At 51.3% G+C, this 20,741-nt stretch overlaps 9 protein-coding genes and 1 non-coding gene across 10 annotated transcripts; 4 read left to right on the top strand and 6 right to left on the bottom strand.

Moving 5' to 3' along the window:
• Nucleotides 1–162: 162 nt before the first annotated feature.
• Z519_07061 (uncharacterized protein) lies at nt 163–1,819 on the bottom strand (the record flags this gene model as incomplete). The annotated part of the gene is made up of 3 exons (XM_016764796.1): nt 163–1,359; nt 1,422–1,655; nt 1,724–1,819. The coding sequence occupies 3 exons, from the start codon at nt 1,817–1,819 to the stop codon at nt 163–165; spliced, it is 1,527 nt and encodes a 508-aa protein (XP_016618746.1).
• A 600-nt stretch (nt 1,820–2,419) lies between these two features.
• Nucleotides 2,420–3,652, top strand: Z519_07060 (uncharacterized protein; the record flags this gene model as incomplete). Its single annotated transcript, XM_016764795.1, has 3 exons — nt 2,420–2,696; nt 2,787–3,221; nt 3,345–3,652. 3 exons carry the CDS (start codon nt 2,420–2,422, stop codon nt 3,650–3,652), a joined length of 1,020 nt encoding a protein of 339 aa, XP_016618745.1.
• Nucleotides 3,653–4,013: 361 nt separating this feature from the next.
• Nucleotides 4,014–5,054, bottom strand: Z519_07059 (uncharacterized protein; the record flags this gene model as incomplete). Its single annotated transcript, XM_016764794.1, has 1 exon — nt 4,014–5,054. The coding sequence occupies one exon, from the start codon at nt 5,052–5,054 to the stop codon at nt 4,014–4,016; it is 1,041 nt and encodes a 346-aa protein (XP_016618744.1).
• Nucleotides 5,055–5,641: 587 nt separating this feature from the next.
• On the top strand, nt 5,642–6,040 carry Z519_07058 (60S acidic ribosomal protein P2; the record flags this gene model as incomplete). The annotated part of the gene is made up of 2 exons (XM_016764793.1): nt 5,642–5,800; nt 5,855–6,040. The coding sequence occupies 2 exons, from the start codon at nt 5,642–5,644 to the stop codon at nt 6,038–6,040; spliced, it is 345 nt and encodes a 114-aa protein (XP_016618743.1).
• A 567-nt stretch (nt 6,041–6,607) lies between these two features.
• Z519_07057 (40S ribosomal protein S15) lies at nt 6,608–7,257 on the top strand (the record flags this gene model as incomplete). Its single annotated transcript, XM_016764792.1, has 3 exons — nt 6,608–6,625; nt 6,703–6,779; nt 6,891–7,257. 3 exons carry the CDS (start codon nt 6,608–6,610, stop codon nt 7,255–7,257), a joined length of 462 nt encoding a protein of 153 aa, XP_016618742.1.
• Nucleotides 7,258–7,711: 454 nt separating this feature from the next.
• Z519_07056 (uncharacterized protein) lies at nt 7,712–9,352 on the bottom strand (the record flags this gene model as incomplete). Its single annotated transcript, XM_016764791.1, has 1 exon — nt 7,712–9,352. One exon carries the CDS (start codon nt 9,350–9,352, stop codon nt 7,712–7,714), a length of 1,641 nt encoding a protein of 546 aa, XP_016618741.1.
• Nucleotides 9,353–9,584: 232 nt separating this feature from the next.
• Nucleotides 9,585–10,568, bottom strand: Z519_07055 (uncharacterized protein; the record flags this gene model as incomplete). The annotated part of the gene is made up of 1 exon (XM_016764790.1): nt 9,585–10,568. One exon carries the CDS (start codon nt 10,566–10,568, stop codon nt 9,585–9,587), a length of 984 nt encoding a protein of 327 aa, XP_016618740.1.
• A 479-nt stretch (nt 10,569–11,047) lies between these two features.
• Nucleotides 11,048–11,160, top strand: Z519_07054. Its single transcript has one exon. It is a non-coding gene; the product is annotated as a tRNA-Ile (tRNA).
• A 2,231-nt stretch (nt 11,161–13,391) lies between these two features.
• Z519_07053 (uncharacterized protein) lies at nt 13,392–16,100 on the bottom strand (the record flags this gene model as incomplete). The annotated part of the gene is made up of 1 exon (XM_016764789.1): nt 13,392–16,100. One exon carries the CDS (start codon nt 16,098–16,100, stop codon nt 13,392–13,394), a length of 2,709 nt encoding a protein of 902 aa, XP_016618739.1.
• Nucleotides 16,101–16,678: 578 nt separating this feature from the next.
• On the bottom strand, nt 16,679–17,569 carry Z519_07052 (uncharacterized protein; the record flags this gene model as incomplete). The annotated part of the gene is made up of 1 exon (XM_016764788.1): nt 16,679–17,569. One exon carries the CDS (start codon nt 17,567–17,569, stop codon nt 16,679–16,681), a length of 891 nt encoding a protein of 296 aa, XP_016618738.1.
• Between the last annotated feature and the right edge of the window lie 3,172 nt (nt 17,570–20,741).

Here is a 20,741-nt window from a genome sequence, read left to right as displayed (position 1 = left end):
CCCTCGTGTTCAGGTGGACGTCTTTCGCTCAAACTCCATGGGCAGATACCGATGTCACTGCAAAGGTCTAGAAGCATCGGAAGAGAAACGCTGTCCCAAAATATGGATACCAGGGATACCCGACTCCGTCTCTGCCAAAAAGAAATACCTGATACTCTGTTTCTAAAGCCCCTTCACGTCCCCATTCGCCAGCTTGGCTTTTGAGCGTCTGTTTTCCCAGGCCTGCTTGACTTCCCATTCGGCGTCGTAGCCATAGCACCAGCGCTGCGTCGTGGGATCGCTCCACTGGTTCGGGCTTGACACGAACTGTTTCCCTTCCACCTCAGGCCTCATCGCCTCGTCTCGAGCCCTCTGCAGCGGACCGTCGGCAAAGTGCCACAGTTTGCCATTGATCAGACTGGCTTCCTGCATCTGACTTGTCCGTTTGATGCGCACCGCTTCCCACACCTGCAGGGCTTCGGGGAGTTCTTTGACGCTGCCGACCAGGTCGATCGCTTCTGCAAGAGCCGCGGCGTCTTCGACGGCCATGGCGGCGCCTTCAGACATATACGGGACCATGGCGTGGGCAGCGTCTCCCATTATCGTGAGTTTGCTCGAAGGCGCAACCCATCGACTGAGGGCCGAGCCGCTGACGAGCGGCCACTTGAGCGTGGACCGGATCATGTTGATGATCTTGGTCAGGCGAGGATCCCAACCCTCGAAGTGAGCCCGCATGTCAGACATGATCTTGTCCGGGCTTTGTTGGTTCCATGTGGCCGGGTCTGTGCGGTCTGGGTGCGACAGGACCATGTTGAAAGATTTGCCTCCAGCAATCGTGTAGGTCATAACATGTCGCATATCTCCAATCCACAGATTCAGACCAGGCTTTGCCAACAGCTCAACGAGCTCCGGGTGCACTTTCATATCCTCCACATCTACCGTCGCGCGATAAGCCGCAAATCCTGTTCTTAGGGGCGGCTGGTCAACGCCACCCAGCACTTTGGTTCGTCCGACTGATTTTACACCGTCTGAACAGATGATGAGCTCCGCAGTGAAAGATTCTCCTTGTTCTGTGGTTATCGAAGGTGCGTCTATGTCGTAATCGATGACCTTGGAGTTGATTCGGACCTCGACGCCCAGTTGCAATGCCAGTTGATGCATGGCATCGTGGAAGTGTGCACGGTGCACGACATAGTACGGAGCATCGAAGTTGTCCTGAAACTCGGGGACGAGCTTAGTGAGTGCGATGACGGTGCCGTTCTCCCACCGCCGAAACTTGATGTCCTCTGGCTCCACGATCTTGGATGCCAAAAAGGGTTTCAGGCCCCATTTGAGAAGCAGTCGACTTGAATTGGATGGGATTTGGATGCCGGCACCGACCTAGGGCAACAATTCAGCCTCCAATCACCAGGAATATGGAATTCGAAGATGCAAAATCATACCTCACCAAGTTCCGGAGCCTGCTCGAAGACTGTGACCTTATGGCCCTTGCGAGCAAGGCTGATGGCAGCAGCCAATCCCCCGAGACCGGCACCGACAATGATGGTATTTAGCCGAACCCGGGAAAAGTCGTCCTGGTTAAGCAGATTGGAAGTCCTCATTGCCTTGTGCCGCTTTTGCTCTTCCTTTTGCAGCTTGACGAGAAAGTCAAGACTTCCAGTTGGATACGAGGCGACCTGTTCAAAGTGTGAGATACCAGACAAAACAATCCCTTTCAGTGGGGCAAACACAAATAGTTACTCACCTCTGGAATCTTGATGAAATCTTCTTTCACAGGTGTAACTCCATTGGCTGGTCTGGTCTCGCCATTGACCGCTACACCAGAGAGTACCTCGACCATGTTTTGAAGGATCTGGGTTTGGTTGGCGTGAGTAAAATCGGAGGGGGGAAAGGACGTGTCTTTGTTTACTTGGATCCGGGCCAGTCCAAGTGAACGGAAAGAAGTTTCTCTAAAGCCTGGGACTTTGTACAAACCACGTCGCACCTGGCGTCCCGAGTTGGTCGGATTCGACTGAGACAGCGCGTTCAACTACCGATTTTAACCCACCGTGATCGTACCACAGCGGGCGGGAAGTTTAAGTCAACATCCGTAGTATTCTTGTCACCGTCACGACAACGGCTGTTGCGGTGGTGGGAAGTTGGCGGAGCACTTCCGTCCGGGTGTATATCGGAAACGTCCTTTGGGCGTCCATCTCCACTCCATCACACTCGGTCGCCATCTGCAGTCGGTCAACAACTTTCCCAGCGAACCGACGACGCGGACTGATTCGGTCTCGGCATTTGTGATGCTTACCTTTATTAAGTAGTTTGTTAGCCTTTCATCCTGAACGACAACGTCCTAAGTAAGTCTTCATCGCCCAAAGCATAGCCACCAGCATCACCCAGAATCTCATATACCAACATACTATACTCCCTACGCAAACTCTCTTTTCAGCGAAAGATGGCCACTACAACGGGAACGGTGACGGAGACCATCCCCCCGGTATGGGGTCAGAAGGCAGACCCGGCAGAGGAGTTGGTTGAGAATGCTCTCAAGGTCAACACCAAGCCCCTTTGGACACAGATGGCACGATTGAATCCTCCAGAGCCGAACCCAAAGTGTGTCCCGTTCATTTGGCGATACGACGAGGTCAGACCGAGCCTCCTCCGGGCCGGAGAAATAGTCACGGAGCAGCAAGCCGAGAGGCGGGTGCTGATGTTGGTCAATCCCGCCAGAGGTATGCATCCCTCTTCCGTCAACCAGGGCACTTTGTGGTCACAAGGAAGGATAAAAGAACGCTATGGCTAACTGCCCCCTGACTCTCCAGATGCACCCTTCACCACAGACACACTCTACGCAGGTCTGCAGCTAGTGATGCCCAACGAAACCGCCCGCGCCCACCGACACACGGCCTTCGCCATGCGCTTCATCATCGAGGGCCAGGGCGGCTTCACTGCGGTGCACGGCAAACGCATCACCATGCAGCGCGGCGATGTCATCTTGACGCCGACCTGGAACTGGCATGACCACGGCAAGGACGGGTCAGGCCCGATGATCTGGCTCGACGGCCTGGATCTGCCAAACTTCGTCCATTTCCCCGTGCACTTTGTCGAGCATTTTAACCAGCCGCGGTATCCCGCCGCGGACGTGGACTCGAACACGAGCCCGATTGTGTTTCCTTGGAAGGCGATGCAGAAGAAGCTCGATGAGAAGAAGGGGGATTGGGCTGAGGAGGACTATTTGAAGGAGGATGGAAGACCAGGTAAGGAAGACATTTCCCCTTCCCATTTTCTCGCGCCGCTTTCCAAGTCCTTTACCAGCCTCCCTCCTTTGGCACCAACAAGCAGGAGACCACCCATCAACTAACACCGCTGGGCCATAACAGTCTCCAAAATCCTCGGCGGCTCTGCCGAACGCTTAAATGCCGGGTGCACATCCCCCGCCGTGAGGGAGACGGCGTCGTCCGTCTACCACGTCGTCCAGGGCCAGGGATACAGCGAGATCGATGGGCAGAAATTCCACTGGAAGCAGGGCGACACGTTCTGCGTTCCCGCCTGGAACAAGTACCAGCACACCGCTGCCGAAGGGTCGGAACCTGTGTACCTGTACAGGTTCCACGACAAGCCCATGTTGAAGTCGCTTGGGTTTTATCGCGTGGAAGGCGTTGACGTTGAGAGTTTGGTGTCTGACTAGAGTAAGCTAGTAACCTGTAATCGATCGCTTTTGAGTAAAGGATGCGATTGATCGCCTTGCTCGACCCAAGGTTCTTTCGTGTGTCACAGTATCGGATGAAGATGGCCACATCCGCCTTGCGTCCCTCCAGAGACAAAACGCAACCGCAATTCCGAAGAAGCTGCTGGCGGAAACGGCCCGCTGCTGTACTTGCATATCGCAAACCAGATAATATCCATTGAATACAGTGGGTAGCTAGCCACACGTGTGTCTTCCTGTAATGCAAAACTCCGCCAACACCAATGCTAAGTTATCAATAAGGCTAGATAAGTTCCAAATCATGTCGCAAGTCAAAAATTTCATAGGTTTTCCTGTCTCCTCCTCACCTCTTCTTCCCTGCAAGACTCATAAGCTTCCTACGCCGCTCCTCTTTCTCTCGCTTCAATTGGTTTTCCAAAGCCAACTCTCGGGCATCCTCTTCCTTCGCAGCCCTGAGAGCTCTCTGCTCCTCTTCGTCCACCTCAAACGCTCCGGCTTCCATGTCAGACGACACATCAGATGCATAATCTTCTTCGTCCTCTCCATATCCATCCATGTCATCCGAGACGTCCTCCTCGTCGGTGCCGAGGTATTCATTGTAATTTGACCCGCGCTTTGCTGCCGGCTTGGACCGACCAGAAGCTATACCCATAGTGCCTTTGTAAGCAGATGACGGGGGAGCATGTAATGGCGGTCGAGCGACTTTGGGTACTTTTGGTTGATCCGTCTTTTTGGCGGGACTAACGCTTCGAGATTTATCCTGCCCTTTACCGCCAGTTGCCAGACGGCCACCGCTGGATTTCTCGTTCACAACCTTTGACTTTGCCTCTTCTTGACGTCTTCTCTCAGCCAATCTCGACGGCTTCTCTCGATTTGTTGCCTGGTGCTTGATCAACCCAACTTGGCTTTGTTGTGTTCTGTCCACTTGCGCTTGTTTTGCTCGAGCCATCAGATCTGCGTACGAACCCTTGGCTGGACCTTTAGCTGTTGCGGTGGTTGGAGTGGTTGGCGCAGAACCAGGTTTTGGTGAGGTCACCTGAGCGTCGAGCTTTGGCCTGGGCATAGGAAGCGACTTTTCATTGGACGGTTTGGGAGCGTTGAGAGGAGGGGCAACAGGGCGTCTCGGGATAATAGTACTGGTTAAGCCAGGTGTAGGATTCGGCCTGATGTGCTTCTCGGGCGGTTTTGCAGAGCTGTCGTCGGCCTTCCGCTTTGTACCATTCAGCGGCGAGGGGGCTGTCGGCACACCGGGCCGGAACCCAGACTTGCTGACGTCGAGACCTGGCCGGTGTGCATTTGCGCTGAGCGGTCTTGCTGGCGGCTTCGGTGGTGCTGGAGACTTGTCGCTGCCGATCGAGTTGACGATGTCGCTGAAGAGGCTCATGATGAAGGCTGAGCGGTGAGTCGGAGAAAATTGGAAGGTGGTCAAGTCAGAAGGTTCGAGGCCGGGATTTTATGCATGATTCTCGTATTGGCCCGCTGCCGGCCGGCGCAATCACTGTGAAAGGGTATTCATATGGATACAAAGAAAGTACCAGATGCAAGCTCTTGAGATGAGTGCGGTTGACGAATGACACAGAGGAAGGAAAGAGGAAGGCAGAGGAGCGACGTGGAAGAAATAGGTGAAGTCAATCCACGTCCCCGCCTCCAGGTGGCCACTTCTTAGTTGCCATTTGTTTGATGCTTGCAGCTTGACACGCGACTGGACCGCATGCGGACCCGGCTAACTTGCCTAGTATAATTTTGCTCTTGAATTTCGCAGGCCGCACGCACAACCTTCAGGCAATTGACGATTTTTCTGCGACTTCCCCACGAACGAACAATTACCAGAACTCGAAGTGCCAGTCTCCGCCCAAGTCAGCGGTTAAATCGATTGTCTCTCTTGTTCGCCGACTTTCCATTCTCCGTAAGTCTGGGCAAGCTTCCAAACATGTCGCACACTAACATTCTACGGGAAGAAACAAATTCAAAATGAAGCACCTTGCAGCATACCTCCTCCTTGGCCTCGCCGGCAACAGTGACCCATCCGAAGACGACATCAAGGGAGTCCTCTCCTCTGTCGGAATTGACGCTGATGAAGAACGTCTCTCCAAATTGCTCGAAGAGTTGAAAGGCAAGGACATCAATGAGGTACCATGAATTGTTTCTACCGGGATCTTCGAGAGGATACTGACAACGCTATAGCTGATTTCCGAGGGCTCGACAAAACTCGCCTCTGTCCCAACTGGCGGTGCTGGTGGCGGTGCTGCTCCTGCTGCCGGTGCCGCTGCGGCTGCTGGTGCTGCTGCTGCTGAGGAAGAGAAGCCTGCCGAGAAAGAAGAGGAGAAGGAAGAGTCCGACGAGGATATGGGCTTTGGTCTGTTCGACTAAGCGACAAATTACAACAGGGGCTACGAGAATTGACTACGAACAATCTACGACCGAATTACAAGGGATACGTGGTCGGAGATGGAAATGACAATGGCGCTGACGGACGGCACTACTGATCATCTTTGGATGCACGACCTATTTAGGCGAGACCAAGTCAACCAATGCCATAACAGCGAGCAATGCGAAGACGGGACATAGCTACCGCAAGACTCTGACTTGCTTGCTGGATAGGGGTAGGAAAAAAAGCAACCTTCGATACCTCCAATTGATCCGAGTTCAATCTAAATTCCATATAATGTTTTCCATCATCCATAAAACGTGAAAGCGCTGTAGCCCCTGAAGACTGAATTCCTTGAACGAGGGCGTATGCCACACAGAAATGATGCCAAGAATTCTAGTCACGTGGTGCACTTTGCCCTAAATTTTCCATCGAACCCTCAACTTGGCTCCCGCGCTATTGTCTGCAATCGTCCTGTATCACCGCCAACTGCACAACTTCATTTTGCCCTCGTCGCTTTCGACAGTCAGATCAAAAAGCGAACCCGCGCAGTCCTCTGGAACACAATCATGGCCGACACCGACTACGTATGTCTTTTCATCGATTTTGCTACGATCCCAATAGGATGTTGTTGGGCGTGATCTAATTCATCTCGTGGCTACAGAATGCCGAGGAGGCCGCCGAGCTCAAGAAGAAGAGAACATTCAGAAAGTTTTCTTACAGAGGCATTGATCTCGACCAGTACGTTTTGTCCAATTCTTCAAACCCCCATCTCCCGTCATCCAAAAGTTCCGGAGAGACGGAGGAAGTGGGAAAAGAAATGGAAGGCTAACGCACAATCTCGCACGCCAGACTGCTCGACATCCCCTCCAACGAGCTCCTCACAATCCTCCATGCCCGGGCACGCCGCCGATTCAACCGCGGCCTGAAGCGCCGCCCTATGGGCCTGATCAAGAAACTGCGCAAGGCCAAGCAGAACGCCAAACCCAACGAGAAGCCCGACCTGGTTAAGACCCATCTGCGAGACATGATCATCGTCCCCGAGATGATCGGCAGCGTCATCGGCATCTACAGCGGCAAGGAGTTCAACCAGGTGGAAATCAAACCCGAAATGGTCGGCCACTATTTGGGCGAGTTCTCAATCAGTTACAAGCCCGTCAAGCACGGTAGACCCGGTATCGGTGCTACGCACTCTTCGCGGTTCATTCCGTTGAAGTAGACGACGAATGCCAGGGAGAGGGAGAGAGTAGCGGGTGGGAGAGTCGTGGGCTACGCGGGAGATACTTTTTTTCGCACGGCCGATATGGTTGGGGAGTCGTGATGAACTTCCTTTTTCATCCGAAATGCATGGGCTCGCGGGAGATGGCGGATGCTGATGAAAAGAAAGGGGGCTGCGAGGATGGATAGATCCAAGCGTCTCTGCATGACCCCAATAGTCAAAAGCTGCAAAACGAAAAGGACGGCTCTTGACATGAATCCTTCAGGAGAGGAAGGTGAACGCCGTATTTGAACAGGAACCCAGTGTGCCCCTTTTGCACCGTGTGCATTATCCGTCTTTGCCCAGCACTGCCTCTGACGCCCTTATCGCCTCGCTATGCAAATATCAAGGGGATACATTGTGTCAATAGTGGTACAATTTTTTGTTTTGCTGCGCCCCATTATTCCTACAGTCACTACGAGCCTTCTTGCTTGTCGGCACCGTCGTCCTCCACTACTGGAGAGCCAGCAGTGGCTGGAATCGTGTCCATGGCTGCTGCCTCACCCGAACCAGTCGGCTGGCACAGCACCTCACTCGTGCCTTGTATCTCTGGGTCTTCCTCGATCAATTGCTCGATCTCACGGTGCCTCCTCTGAGCTCGGATCATCTCCTCTTCGTCCTTGTCCTTGTCCTCATCCACCGTCGTCAGCTCCTTTGCCACTTCGTCCTCCAGTTCAGGAGCCAGATCTAAGACGTTGGTTGTGTCGGAACAGGGAGGTGGATCGGGGCGGGCTTCCTGGTCCTCTAGCTGGGCATCCGCAGAGCTTTCGGACAGATTCAACAGCCCATTCAACTCCCCTTCGACCTCGCTGACCCCGTTCATGGGCTGCAAGATCTCGCTATTCTCCCTCTGCAAGATATTTTCCCTGCTCAGCGGCGTACCCCGCTCGGCAACGACAATCGCCTCCCTGTGTCGCCTTCGCAAATGCTCCTCTTCCTGACTCCTCTCGGCGGACCTCAGTCTAGCGCCGGCCCTGGTAATGGTTGATCGTGCAGGTTCATCCCAGAGCGTGATGTTGTCCTGAGGAGCGGCGGCGTTGCCGGGAATCAGCCCTGCGGTGTCTTCGCCATTGACCATTCTTACATCGTTGTCTTCGTCGGCATCTGCCTCGCCATCGGCCCAGCCCGACGAACCCCATCCCGCATTCCACGAGTCCCGATCGCTGCGCCCCATGTCCATATTCTCTTTGTAGCTGCTTGCACTCAACCCGACTTCACGCATCTGTCTCTTCGCTGGAGGATATTGCATCACCTCGAGGATGACGTCCCCCATTAGAGGGTCGTCAGAAAGCCAAGCCGTACGGTCAAACAATCTCGCCACATCACATCGTTTGAAGTTGAACTCAGAGTTCTCTGGCAAAGCACAGGGGAAAGGGTAATTTGCTAACCACTTGGTGACCAAGCCCGCGCGCAAGGCGGTGTTCATCACTTCTATGTAATGTATGTCGCGCCGCGAAAGGCTATGAAGCATATTAGTGAATATTTCGAGCAACTGAGCTTCTTGAGAGGGCCGGCGACTAGGGCGGATGGGTGACGGTGGCGGCGTTTTCTTCTCAGCCGCGATGGCCGTCTCTTTTTTACCCTCTTGGTTGACGTGAATATCATGCTGGGGAAGCACATTAATCAAGCCACGAACAACCGCCGTGATGGCCTTAGCGTCTCGGAATTGACCGGATATCGAATCGTTGAGCGCCGGGTGAGTGAGAAGCATGTGTAAAGCGTTAATAGCATTCTCGCGGCGGTTGTGGTCGTTACAGGCCAGATCGCGCAATAATAGTTCCCTCGTGCGAGATCTAACGGTTCGGCTGGCAACGATCTTGATGGCCGAGGTGCGTAGATCATAGCTATATCCGTCTGCGAGTGTGCGTAGAGTGTCAAGCTTGAGCGAGTTCTCAGAATCCTTCTGGAGACGCTTGGCCGGGGGTGGAGGGTCTGGTGGTGGCGCTCTTGCTGCGTCTTTGACTTGTTTGAGCAAAACTGGGACTGTAAAGCATGTTGTTCCCAAACCTAGAATGAGGGCAGTTAACAAGAAGCGGTTCAAGCTCAGGAACGACATGGCTGATAATACATCGACGAGGAGGATGGAAAGAAGAAACAACAAGAAGCAGATATGTCGAGACAAGGCTGAACAAGGCTGAAGTCCCTCGTTCGGGTCATGTTCGGCGAATCTTCCAACTATGAGAATGACGCACAGTCTACGCCCGTGGTACAGAAAAACAACACAGAGTAATGCCCAATGAAGGAAGAAGTATTGATTCTACAATTGTCGTGATGCTTGCCGCTCAACTTCAATCATGATCTACCTCCGTCGTGCCGGGGCACCCCTCCATTTTCTCATCTGGGTACCTGTATTTGCACCAGAAGCAATAGTTCCACCTTTCTCGAAGATATGCCACGAGCTTTGACAACTTGTCAGGCACCTCGAGGGCCTCGAATTCGTTAAGTTCTTCGTCTTCCTCGTCAAGATCAATGTCCACCTCCTCCACTTCCGCCTTCCTCCCTAATGCCATCTGGTCCTCCTTTTCTTCATCAGGATCGATGTAATCAGGCCGTCTCGAGAGAGACTGGTGGAGGTCATACCTCATCCTTCGATCCCGTTCATTAATGGCTCTCTGCTTGACAAGGCCACGCCATAAGACGTTAACGCTCTTCAACGGCTTTAACCTTCTTGGCTCTGCAGTGTCAGTTTTCTGATTGAGGGACTTTTCTCCCTCATCCTCCTCGTCCAGCCTTTCGCAAACCTTCATCGCCGCCCATATTTGAACTCCCATCTTCTTCTCTTCTCGTTCTTTCTGCTGCCTTTCTCGGAACTCGCCGGCCTCGACCTTCCTCTTCTTGTCCGCTTCTTGCTGTGCTTCCACCTCTTCTCTGAATTTTCGCTTCTTTTCTGCGTCGGCTCCGATTCCAGAACGGGAATCTCGCATTTCCAGACCGATAGGTTCGAGGAGTCGATTGTCTTTCTCGCCATCTGTGGCTGCTCTGGATGCGCCCAAAGCACTCCCCGGCTTGTAGCCCAATGCAGCCATCATTTTGAATCCCTTATTGCTTGTGTCCAGTGTAGTGGTGTTCAGTGCTGACTCCCGCTTCTTCCGCTCTTCCTGCGCGAGTTCGGCCTTGGACTTTGGTCGGCCTCTGATTTCGGCTTCTCGAGCAAGCCGCCTTTTCCGCTGGGTCAGGGTCTCGTCGCTCTTAGAGGTTGGGTCGTCTTCGAAGGTCATGTTCATGTAGTCGTCCTCATCGCTCGCGGCCTCGGGGCCGGTCTGAGAGCCCATCCTGAGACCCGATTTCGCGAGTTGCGCAGTTTTGCTGCAGTGCGGCCAAGAGGTAGATCTGCACAAGGTCAATATCCTACGCAAAAATTGTCCGCTGTAACGAATCACTTGAGCTGCGTATGCAAAAGCTTCCAAGACCCTACCCAGGAAAGAAGGAAGATAGAGATAGGGAAGAAAATGAAGGTCTCTGTCCGAATGCTTCTTACCGTCGCGGCCCTACGTCATTCAAGGCTCAACCGCCCATGCTGGGGAAGTGACTGCCTAGTCGAAGATGAGAGAACACCCTGTAAGGGAGCGTGGAAGTGGAATTTAGCCCGTGTAGTCACGTGTTAGATATTGAATGGATATGTAATTAACCCTCCCAGAATTGGACTTGAAATTGTCCCGAAAATGGCTTCACTTTGTGGACACTTTTATATTGATGTGAGTTAATCACCACCACCGCTGCACAGAGTTGGCGCTCAACGCTAACTATTCTCTAGCCTGTGACGCAGTGGTTAGCGTGTCGTTCTTATATTGTATGCTCCGGTCGCATCCAGTATGACTCTTTCGAGGAATGCGAAAGTCGCGAGTTCAAGTCTCGCCAGGATCACTTTCTTTTTTTCACATTTGATCTTATTGTAATGAGTTTCTTTTTACATTTGCCATCTAGTGCATCCGAGCCGATCCACCCAGATTCCCTTTTTTTACCCCTGTCGACCTCATAATCCAACAACAAAACGGACACAGAACTGTCCCGAGACTGATCCAAGCACCCAGAATGCCAAAATTCAACCCAAGTCTGTCATGGCTGTTGAACAACAGCGTGCGGCTTGCATATACAATCTGCCTCATTGGCCACGCGGATCCCCCCTTGGAGAACCCCGGAGCCAATTCAAATGCGTAAAGCCCAATTGATGCGTTGGTGACCACCCAGAAGATGAAGCATAGCGCTGTCCAAAGTTGACCGAAGACCATTGCAACGTTTCCGCACGCAAGACCCAGAGCAGCCATTCCTAGCCAATTCATCATCCCATAGACGACGAAGGCGGTGTGGCCGGAATGATTTGTGTTATTTGCGACGTTAGTTTCCAACCAGGCGTTCTGACCAGGCCGCAGCTTGCGTGATAAAGGGATCTGAAATGCTAGGCTGGCGAGACTAGAGCAGAGTGGAAAGAAGAAGTAAGCTGTAGTAGCCGAGAAGTAGCGCCAGATGACCAGGTGAATGAATTTCAACGGTGAATGAGGGTTTGAGGACTCCTCGAGGACAAATTTTATATGCGTAAGGATGAAGCCATGGTGAGTATTCCAAGTTAGCAAGAGGTAATGAACACGAATACTACAGGCATGGGCGCATCAATGAATACTTCAGAAACACAGCACTCTGAGTCTTAGGGAGGGAAGAATCAAAGAAGCCCACGACGGAGGGAGTACGGCCATCAGTCTTCGAGATCTTTCGGAGATAGGTCATGTCCTTTTTCTACTTCTCTTCTTCTTCCTCTGCCACTGTGTTGCACGACGGGTTGCTCCGATCAATACTGTTGTTGAGACTGGGAAATCGCGTGATCGTGATACAACGAAGAGAATTATCTGGACGGGGAAACATTGTGGACAACCGGAGAGTCGTTGCTTGTCTAGTTCGACACAGTTGCACTGTCAACATCTCCCGTGTTCGACTCAGGATATATGTCGGTCTGTTTTCCCTGCCGCCCACCGTCCTGCCGCATTGGACTCCCCATGGCTTCCCAACGGTAATGAAGTCTTGGGACCCAAGTGAGGAACTGTATATTGTATCGAGTTTCAGGAAGATCTTGGCCCGAAATACGAGAGAGCCATCAGTGAAAATCGTCAAGATGGACTGTCCACAACCCCGTTGATCCCTCTAAACCGCGATTCACCTCGACGGAAGTCCGTAGCTTGAGTTAGTGGTTTTTGTTGTTACCGTTCTTGGAACATTGAATGCCATTAATAGGAAGGAGGGGAGTGGCTCGCATTCCGACCATCGGTCCTTTGCTGGGATGAGATGCTGTCAAAGAGTAATCCTTCCAATGTGGCCCCTTGCGTCCAGCTTCGCACAATGATCCATACCCATTGATGAATGATTGTCATAAAGTATCAGTTGCTGGTGAGCTTGTGGACGGAATATGTAGGCGACACGGTCTGGTAAGGTGATCTTCCTTGGTATGTTGATGACTATTGAAAACTGAAAATCATTCACCCTTAGACTGAAGATGACTTTTTTTTTGAAAGCTCATGTTTTTGTTTAGCAACAGCGGCACCCTGCCCTGTGCTGACACTGTTAGTTGTTTCTGGCAGAGTGGTGGCTTCGTCCTCGGGCATTCTCGAGCTTGTACCGCGTAAATCTGTGATCAGACAGTCACAATAGCCCCCATTGATAGAGTAGCTTGCTAAATGTTGATTCAGCTTGTTCATGAATGCATAGACGCGTCTTTTTGATAGATTGCCGAGACAGCACGGACTCGTTCATCTGAAACCGAGTGTCGAGGTAATGAAAGCCTGCAACATTTGACAGCTGATTGGGGGAAAACCACATTCAAATTGTACTTGAGCAAGACCCTCGGGAAACGTTCTTCAGCCCAAAGTTGAAGACCAGGCGAGCACGGTACATATAATTCAAGAACTACGAGAAGACCTCGCGTCAAGTCCAAGATCAAGCAGAACAAAACTTCAATGGAAGCTAACCGGCAATTGTAACCGAAGATCGCGATTGCAGACAACTCGACGGAGAAAGTCAGAAAGGGTTCATCCAAAACCGTGACATTTTTTCATACGATGGGTTGGGCGATGCAATGACATCCCCATATCCTAGCTACTACTGAGTCCCTAGAATTTTCCCTTTCTCTTCCTCCTCTCTCTCTCATAAGCTTTCGCTTCATGTCCTTCCTCCCCCTGAATCTCCGCTACCAACCTCTTATACTTCTTTTCATACTCTTCATCTCTCCTCTTCTTCTCTTGCAACTGCTGTCTCGCGATGAAATTGGCATCTTTCCGCAACTCTCTCATTGCTCCCTTCCTCTCCTTCTTATGCTCAGCTTTCAATTTAGAGAGCTCAGCGCGCTGGCGGTCTGGGTCATAGTGTCGGTCGGGGTTGTAGTTCTCGATGAATGAAGGTAAGGAAGTTTTTATTGCGAGTGGGCGGTGGTTGTGTAAGAGAAGGGGGACTCGTAATTTGATCGATGCGGACTGGAGGGCAAGGAGGGTAGAGAGCGCGGTGCTGCTTAGTTTGAGAGTTCGCGAAGGAAGCGTTTTGCGTTGACGTTCGAAGTAGCTGAGGGCGTGGACGAAAGGCTGGATAAATTCAGGAAATGAGGACTTTTGGCTCCAGAGTGAGGCGGCTTGTGCTGCTAGACGGATGAAAATGTTAAGAAGAGCAAGGCCTTGTGTAGGCTCATTATCATCACTTTGACCCATGATGAAGTCTTTGAACGATAGCTTCTCTGGTACAATCGCAGTGGTCAATTTCACCCGTAGTGGTGTTGCAGGCAGTCTGATGGGAACATCCAACAGGTGGCCGACATCGACTTGTTCCGGTAGTGGTGTCGGTGAAAGGGTAGCCAAAGCATTGGTAACGTACGCGATCACTTCTGGAACATATCTTTTTGCAAGTCGCTGGTATCGAAGTGCAAGCGAACAGCAGTAAGCCCCAGTACTGAGGTCCCGAAGAGATTGTATCGAGCTCTGCCCAAGATACCGTCCAATGGTGAGCATTGCGGGCGTCACTACAGAGTGGAAATGATCCGAGGTTGGGAAGATAGTCGAGACGCCGGTCAAGATGACAAGGTCTCCAGGGGACAACTGAAGCGGCCTCTCATCAGCAATGTTTTGGAGATGTGTGCGGAAAGCAGTGCCGACTGCTTCCGGCGATGATTTTGCCATTGAATGTAAGTGTCGAAGGAGGCTTTCGAGAACAGCAAATGTGACATGATTGTCCGTGTTCCCAAGAAACGCAATATGATGGGTTAGCACACCAGCGAAAGTGTCCAGCTTTTCTTGATTGCCCTCGGCGAGACCTTTGTGGTAGAGGGCACGTATTCTTTGCACGATCGTTGGCAAGTCTGCGACCTCGGAGTCCTTAACCACTTCCAAGAATTCTTCGTGTGTCTGGGGACAGGGGAAAGTGTAAGCGAGCTTGCTGCTGGTTGGAGTCTTGGTCGCTGTCTTTGCTGCGCTCTGAACCTCCTGTGGCAAGACCAGCCCGTTGACGAAATCGTCATCGCCGTCGTCCTGAACGTCGCTGTCGGATCCGGATTCTTCAGAATCTTGTTCGCTGGCCATCTCAGGTTCTGAGTCCGAAGCGATTAAGTCGTCATCAAGAAGGAATTCGTCTTCATCTTCAACATCGAGTTCCTTCTTATGGGTAGTATCGAGGTCGGGAGCAGAGAGGCCAAATGCTTCCGCATCGTCGACATCAACATCTTCGTCTGGTCCTGCCTCGTCATCTTCTTCATCCTCGGAGCTCTCCGCCTCGCCCTTCATCCTGCGTATCCTCTTGCGCTCGAGCTCTTCGAGTCTAGCGGCCTCCTGGGCGGCTTTCTCTTCGTCAGTTTTGGTCCGTACGCTCGGTTTTGAGCGAGTCTCCAATTTCAGCTGTCTGAGATTGGCCTCATACTCCTTCTCTGCTTCTTCCCTGCTCTTTCCTGCCAACATTGCAGCACGAGAAGGATCCATGTGCGGCTCTACAACCGCATTCGATATTGGCAGAGGTTGCTCGTCCGGGACCTTTTGCCCTCGAAGCGCTTCGTAGAAATCGGCCATGCCTTTGTCCAGCTCCGCTCGAAGATCGTCATCGTCTGCCTTTGCAGCTTGACGCTCGGCTTTGTACATTTTGGACTTTGCGATGATTTCTTTCATCACCTCATTCTTGGTCTTCTTCCTCTGCGGAAGACCTTCTCCATCATCCTCTTCGTCATCGACATCGCCGGTTTCGGTGAGGCGCAGCCTTTTCCGAGGTCTATCATCCTGATCAAAATCTCCGTCTGCATTTTCCAAGTCCTGCACGTTATCATCATCAAAGTCATCTTCGGCACCATCCCCAAAGTCAAGTGATCTTCCGCCATGTGTAAGCGTCATTCCCTCCTCGCTGTCATCCTCAAGATTGAACATGGAATTCTTCTTCATCTTCCGCTCATTCTGACGAGCAAATCTCTCGGCTGCTCTTTGCTCGGGGGTCATCGTGGGGTCATTCTCTCCAAACCGTCGATCGAGCAGTCCGCCCACCTTGTTGCGACTTTGTATCTCTTTCAATAACGTCTCTCGCCGCCGCTCTTCACCTAGGCCACGTGTGACGCCCGGCCGGCCGACTGTGGGTTTGGTATTGTTTGCATTGACAAATTCATACTTTGCCTTTCGGGCAGGTGCCTTGACCTCGAAGGGATTGAATCGTTCTCGAATGCCCTCGAGAGCGGCATTGCGCTGTGCCCGTTTTTGCGCATCTTTGGAGTTCGATTTTCTCTGTTTCTTTGACTTTTGAGGACCAAGGACGCCGCTCTCGTGTAAAGATGCCTTTAACTGCTTAAGCTGCGAGGGCGCCATTTCGGACGTACTTGGAGAAATTTACGCACTGGGACTCTCGAAATAGAGTCGCCGCAGTCAAAAAAGTTTCGGCTGCGTGGGATGAGGAAGGTATGCCGATAGACGAGGCTGAGTACGGCTGAATTATCGATAGTCTCAGAGCGGCCACATTTTTCCACCACAGCAAGTTAACGATACCCATCTCGCCTTGTCACAACTATCGGCCGAAATACAGTTTAGGGCAGAATTAGTGTCTCCCAGAATAAACCAATGAAAGTAGATGTGCATCACTCGGATATTGGCAACTGCGATGCTCTTGAGACTGCTCTTCGTTTTGCTTCTTGCAGCAAGTGGACACTTACGTAAAATTTCCCACTGCTTCTAAATGAATCTTCTTTATATGTGCAGATTATCGTTGGTAATTGCCCATCCCATTAATAGTGTTGAGAGTACTTCTCTAGCTGGCTAATCCCCAACCACTTTCCGGTACTAATCTAGAGGATTGAGCCTGGGTCTTCGCGAGAAGAATTTACGTCCATTGTCCGAGAAAGCTAGAGGTATACCGACGAGGGAAGAAACCCAGCCGTTCCGTCGTTCATCTATTTTGTCTTCTGCGCCTTGGAACCACGGTAGTATTGTTCAACGACCTCTAATCCCGTCATCTTCTTCAGTACTGCATCAAGGATCCCCACGGGCAAAAACGAACACAGCCATACTTGTAACGCATTTGCTCCTCGCCACACGTGGATGGGAGGATGCCGTTTCGATAAGTCTCGAACAACTTTCGTGGCCCACTCATCTGCTGGCATTTCAGTAATATTGATGTCCGTCCGCATAAACTTCTCGACCGGTTCTTTGCCAGGCAGATAGAGCGAGTCTTCGGGTAGTGTCAAAATACCCTCCGAAGAGCCTCCTGACGATGAAGCATTGGCAAAAAAATTCGACCGTACGGTCCCGGTCTTCAGGTCGATGACTTTAATGTTGAAGGGTTGTAGCTCCTGCCGTAGCACTTCGGATAAAGAAGCAAGGGCAGCCTTGGTGGCACTGTAGGGGCCTTGAAGAGGCACAGGCATGACGCTTGCGCAAGAAGTGTGGTTCACAAGTAAAGCACCGTCCTTGGCGTTGCAGAGAAGAGGAAAGAACAGTTGACTCATGCGGAGAGCGGAGAGAGTATTTAGTTCAAACAGCTTGGAGACCTCAGACATCGAGGCATCCAGAAGTGGAGTGCTGTATCCTTGTCCGGCATTGTTGACCAGGATGTCGAGGGAACTGTTCGTCAATTGGGAAGTAGCTTGGACTGCTGCTTTGATGGAGTCATCTGAGAGGACGTCAAGCTGCAGAGTCTCGATACCCATGGCCTTGAGAGAGGCCATTTTTGCGGGGTTTCGTGCGGTTGCAATGACGCGATCGCCATTTTTGTGAAAGGCGATTGCGAGGGCAGCTCCAAGGCCGCCGTCGGAGCAGCCAGTGATCAGCACGGTACGAGGCATTCTTAAGACTCGTTATCTTATATTACGGGGCTGTTGAAGTAGTTGGCTGAATAGTAAGAACAGGAAGACTTATCAAAGTTTACAAGCTGGAATTTGCAGCTTCAGCCTTGCTGGCCAAGAAGAGCTTACTACTAAGCGGCACTAACCTGTTTCGAGAAAAGCGTTGCCGTCCCGTGTAACTACACCGTCCGTCCCGAGGCTGAGAGATTCAGGAGCGTTTTCAACCTCCCTGCAGTCCGTGAAACAGGAGCACAATCAGAAAATCGCAACCAAACTCTGGATTTCATTCCCACTATCTCGTGAGATGATCAATTCCTCGTCACGCTGGCTTAATTTATTGGCATTGTAGTATAACGTCTTTCAAGTATTAGTATTGTAACAGAGCACTTCAGGGTTCGGCATCCACGTGCAACAACGCATAGAGGCCTGTCTAGCAGGTCGGGAATCGAGAACGCGTTTCTGGTTGGCGCTGACAAGACAACACCACCACCACCACCGCCACCACCACCAACACCACCCAGAGAGGCGGCGGCTAGGACAACACACGCCTAGCACAGCAGCGGCATCGAGGAGCAGGACAGGACTGAAAAAACACTCAGGAACTAGGTAGACGGCACCAAAAGGCCATGAAATTCATGATACTCTGCTCAAACTGTAAGTAATGGCACTCTGCCAGCACTGCAAACTGTTCCGCACTCCCCCTACCCGCCCATTTTGGTTTGACATGTGACTAGACAACTCTCCCCCTGCTACCACTCTACCAGCCCAGCACGGCACAGCCGCATTGTCTTGTTACAATACTTAAAGAACGAGGGAGATCTCTCAAGGAAGAAACGAAGAACAGTTTGAGAGCATACCGAAGATTTATACATCAAAGGAGGAGGGAGAATGTGAAATGCCTCTTGTCTTTTCGACACTTTCTTCCACCTCCCCACCCCCTGGAAGTCGATCTTCGAGGATAATTCTAGGTCCATGAAACGAACTTGTAACCCTTAATTCCCAAACATCAGTGTCTGAACCTAACAGAACATATAAAAGGGCCAATAGGAACTTTTTGTATCTGGCCCGAGACACCACTACGGGAATCCTAATGTCGTTGATGAAGAACCTGTTGAACCAATCCGGGGCCATAAATTGACTGATTGATTGAGAAGGAAGAGAAGTTGTATCTCTGACAGGGAGGCTTGAATACGAGCCTAGTGAGTGTCAAGATACCGCAGTGTCATGTCTTTCCTAATCAGGCTGGTCCAATGAAGCCGTTTTTACCTGAAGAGGAGCTGGGTTGCGTGACCTTGTCTGCAACCGTTTCGGAGAGGGGGTCCATTCCCCTGGATATGCCCGGTTGAAGGAATTACTCCGTCCTAGGAAAGGAAAGTGAACGTAACAGCAATCACAAGTCGAACCCTCTAAGGAGGTTCTAGTTCCTACTGGTTGACTGTTATATTTTCGGTCCGACAAAGATCCTTCAGAACCCAACAGGGTTAGCTCCCAGAAACAACAACCATACAAGTGGAACCTTACTGCCAGGCGAATCGTTAAAACTTGAAGTACTTCCTAATCATCTTAGATCTTGGATTTAGTACGGAGTAGTTAAGATCAGCCATCGACTGGTTGCTACCCGTCCACAAGTCGCAAATTCCTCTGTGCAACGGGTTGCTCGGTGCACATAATTCTTGATTTACTTATGATACCAACATTACACAATTTAAATTGATTCACCTCCCAACCTCTCATAACGACACCGCCTTGGCCAAAATGGCGGTCAGATATTTTCGAACGTCCAACAACCTCGGAAAAAAGACGAACAATAATCAGCAAGGCCACATATCTTGTAGCCTTGTTGCTTCTATGCGCGGCTTCAGCTACACGATCTTATTATATTCTGATTCATCCTGCCAGGAGGGGAACGCAACCATCTCCTTGCAGATTTTCTGTTTCAGAAGTTATTTCTCGTGGTTGCCCTTTTGACGAGCTGTCTGACCTTTGGCTTCCCAAAAAGTGCTCCCAGGCATATAACGAAGAATATGTCAGCTTCAAAAACAATACACCCTGGCGATATTGGGCGGATCAGGAAGGGCTGGTTGAGATTTTCAACCGATCCTCCTACGTGAACGGGCTCCACTACTGGTCCACCGCGGACGACCAGCTTGTCCACTGCGTATTCATGATAATGAGACTGGCACATTCTCTGGAGACGGGAGATGGCTTTGGCCATGACAACAGGTCATCGCGCATGGCACATCTATCCCATTGTGCCGGGGCGCTGCTAGCCTACGCCTTGATAGCACCAATAGCGGATCTTGGTGCTATCAGCACAAAGACAAAATCTGGAATCGACCATTGCTGAAATTTGGAATGGATTGTTTTTTCTACCCTCACATCTAACTCTCCGTGGCCATGACTGGCGAGAACGTAGGTGTCAGATGATGTCGATGAACAGGTCTTGTGGAACAAAATCCATATATAGGCGCCGGCCCAGGATGAATGAAATGTACGGGACACTTGATCTTTGTCTGGCGAAAGTGGTAGCAGGACCCGAAGGTGGAAAATTTGCCCATCCAAGAAGAACGCGATCAAAGCAGAGCGGACAGCTTGTGCCGGTCTCGCCCTCAGCGAATGAAACTCATGACCAGCGGAAATGGGAAATATGGCTGGGCACACCCACGCGCACCCTCCGGCGACTAACTTTTTCTACTCGAATAGTGTTCTTTGCTAGTGATTGTGCGTCCGCTTCCAGACGAGTACTAGGGTTTCCATCAGCACGAGATGGCTGGTGTTCCTCCTATGTATGTAGTTACGGAAAGAGAGACTTGGAATTCTGTGCAGGGAACTAAGATTGAAGACGGCGACCGATATAGGTTTTAAGCGGTTGAGCCTGCATGAAAAGCAGCATATTCACCCTGAGGCGCAATGCAAAAAAAGTACGTGTCGATCTCGCGAAAAGAGCAGTACTGAACAGCTTGCCCTGTGAAGATTGAACATGACCCCGTGGCTGTTCTTTGAACGTCCATTTCAAGGTTGAATGGATCGCTAGATAAGGAAAGGGTAAATTGTTCCAGCCATCATCTCATTTGCATGAATACATACGGACTGTGGTTACCAGAGGAGAGCAAGCTGGGAAACGGTGGAGGGCAAAAATAAGCCGTTGACAGCTAAGATCTATATGGATCTC

This window comes from Cladophialophora bantiana (genome assembly GCF_000835475.1).
Source record: "Cladophialophora bantiana CBS 173.52 unplaced genomic scaffold supercont1.10, whole genome shotgun sequence".
NCBI lineage: Eukaryota > Fungi > Ascomycota > Eurotiomycetes > Chaetothyriales > Herpotrichiellaceae > Cladophialophora > Cladophialophora bantiana.
Note: the sequence above shows the minus strand (reverse complement) of the source record. Positions and strands in the feature narration are given on the sequence as shown.